Source organism: Haliaeetus leucocephalus, unplaced genomic scaffold, assembly GCF_000737465.1.
Source record: "Haliaeetus leucocephalus isolate CR32 unplaced genomic scaffold, Haliaeetus_leucocephalus-4.0 Scaffold0, whole genome shotgun sequence".
NCBI lineage: Eukaryota > Metazoa > Chordata > Aves > Accipitriformes > Accipitridae > Haliaeetus > Haliaeetus leucocephalus.
Window position 1 is genome coordinate 30,081,266 of NW_010972436.1, and position 2,624 is coordinate 30,083,889.

Sequence of the window (2,624 nt, forward strand, 5' to 3'; positions counted from 1 at the left end):
GACCACCCGCTGTGACCCCCCACCCCCCAGGGCAGCACCTGCTCCCCTTCAGGAGCCCGGATCCCCCCGCCCCCGGCAGAGCCTGGACCCCCGCTACCTTGCAGCCCCTCGGTGACATGCACCAGCAGCTCCTCCTCGCCGGGGGGTGAGTCCTCCTCGAAGTCCTCCAGGCGCCGGTACTCCCCCTGAGCCGCCATCGCCCACCACGCCGCCTACCAGGGACCCCCATCGGCACCCGGCGCCGCGACCCAGGGACCCCCAGCTGGCACAGACCCTGGCAGCGGGGATGCCTGGGGGGACGGAGCCCCCCACCCAGCCCCATGGGCCGTGGGGCAGCCAGAGCCCAGTTGCGGAGCACAGAGATGCCGTGCCGAGCCAGGGCGAGCCAAGCTGAGCTGTCTGCCCCGCGGCCGGGAGCCGGAAATGCCGGCAAGGTCACGCAGCACCGCCCGCGTGCCCCGAATTCGGGTGGCCTGAGCTGGCCTCTCGCACCGCAGCCACGGCCACGGCCCCGGGCACAGCCACAACACGCAGGCCCGCCGGATGGATCACCGCCAGTGCCCGGCCATGTCCTCCCCACCATGGGGGCCATGTCCTCCCTCCCTAGGGAAAGACTGCTGCCCGGCCCCCCGAGACCCCCGCTTCACCCCACGTCTGCCCCTTGGGCCATGCTGTGCTGGGCCCCCACAGTCCAAGTGGAGTGGACCCCCATCCCCATGGAGCCCTCTCCCCACAGACCCCCACCTCACAGAGCCCACCCTGGGGCCAGAGCCATGGCAGAGCCGGGCAGCAGCCGGGGTGTGGGACTGAGCTCAGGGCCAGCTCTTGAGCCCCGGTGGCCTTGTAATTCCCTGGGGACCCCCAACCATGAGGAAGGACAGGACCCCAACCCCTTTGGGCAGGGCAGTACCCCTGGGCCCTGGGGCAGGAGGGACCCCAAACCCTTGGGACAGGAGCCCCAGCCCCTTGGGGCAACACAGGACCCCAGTTCCGCTGGAGGACTTTGGGACCCCCAACCCCCTGGAGCAGGATGGGATGCCCACCCCCCCGGGGAAGGGCAGCACCCCCGGCCCCTGGGGCAGGATGGGACCCTCAGCTCCTTGAGGAAGAACATGGCCCCCCTCCCCTGGGGCCAGGATGGGACCCCTGAACTCTCAGGACAGGACCCCCCTCCCCTCGTGGCAGGACAGGACCCTCAGCCCCTTGGGGAAGGACAGGACCCCCAGCACCCAGGGCAAGACAGGACTCCCACTGCCCTGGGGAAAAACAGGACCCCCCTCTCCTCAGGGCAGGACAGGACCCCCACCCCCTGGGGAAGGACAAGAGCCCCCACCCCTCGGCACAGGATGGGACCCCTGAACTCTCAGGACAGGATGGGACCCCCACCCCCTGGGGCAGGATGGGACCCCTGTGTCCGGCCCCCGTTGCCCTCCCCTTACCGCTGCCGGCCGATGCTCCTGCAGCCCCGCACGTCACCAGTGTCCCCTCCTGTGGCCGGTGCCAGTGCCCGGCCAGGCCGGCGGCCGCAGGTGGGTGATGCTGTCCAGCCCCACCCTGCCACGGCACTGCCGGGGCCTGACTCACGGCACCGGGGCCGGTGCGGCGAGGCCGCAGGCACGAGGGAGCCCCGGGGCAGTGATTCAGCAGGAGGGATGTGGCCGTGGCCGGCAGAGACCCAGGCACTGCTGGACACACCGTCCCTGTACTGACCCCCGGCCTTGTGCAACTCCCCGTTGGGGACAGAGCTACCGTGTCCCCCAGGATCGGGTGTCCCAGCTGGTGACGCCGGCATGGCCCTTCCCCCACGTGCCCCGCACCGGGCGGCCAAAAATACCCACAGGGCTGGGGCGCCCGAAAATAGCCCGGGTGGTGTAAACAGCTGGGGGGGCCAAGGGCCGGCGAGGGGACCCCAGTGCCTGGGCAGGGCAGCCCAGGACCCCCCCTCGGCACGCTGCTCCCCTGCACGCCCTGGCACGGCCCCAGGGGACACGGGCACCCGTGGGGACAGACGGGCCCCACAGGGACACACACCCCTGGCAAGGACCCCGGTGACCCCTGCTAGGACACGCACGCCCCAGTGTCCCCGCGGTGCCACTTGTGTCACACAGGGACCCCCATGTCCCCGCAGGGATACACGCACCTCGGTGGGGACGCAGGCACCCACATAGGAACACAGGCAGTATGACAGCCCCACGGTGACACACACCCCGAGGTGACACGTACCCCAATAGCACCGCGGTGACACACACGCCGCAGGGACGCTGCCACCCCGTGGGGACACTCCCGTGGGGACAGCCCCGCACACAGACAGCGGCACCTTGATGGCCCCACGGAGTCACCCGGACCTCATGGGCCCACTCGCACCCCGTGGGGACGTGGGCACCCCGATGACCCCGTGGGGACACATCTGCCACGTGCGGGCACCGGCAGCCGGTGTCCCGGTGTCCCCCCAGCCGGGCCAGGTGCGGGTGTGGGGGGGTCCCGGGTGCAGCAACCCCGCAGCGGCCAGGCCTGGGGACCCCGGGGAGGAGCGGGGTGACCCCGCACCGGGGGGCTCCGGGGCATCGCGACTGCCCGGGGCCGCGCTGAGGCGGCCGCTCCCGTGTCCCCGTCCCCCGGTGACA

At 71.9% G+C, this 2,624-nt stretch overlaps 2 protein-coding genes across 2 annotated transcripts in view; one reads left to right on the plus strand and one right to left on the minus strand.

Moving 5' to 3' along the window:
• ATG9B (autophagy related 9B) overlaps positions 1-267 on the minus strand; it is a 4,337-nt gene extending 4,070 nt beyond the window's left edge. The window contains exon 1 of the mRNA XM_010562145.1: positions 98-267. Coding sequence (XP_010560447.1) covers positions 98-197 — 100 coding nt within the window. The 5' untranslated portion in view covers positions 198-267. The remainder of the gene's footprint in view (positions 1-97) is intronic.
• Positions 268-2,321: 2,054 nt separating this feature from the next.
• Positions 2,322-2,624, plus strand: part of ABCB8 (ATP-binding cassette, sub-family B (MDR/TAP), member 8) — a 4,704-nt gene continuing 4,401 nt past the window's right edge. The window contains exon 1 of the mRNA XM_010563605.1: positions 2,322-2,462. Coding sequence (XP_010561907.1) covers positions 2,322-2,462 — 141 coding nt within the window. The remainder of the gene's footprint in view (positions 2,463-2,624) is intronic.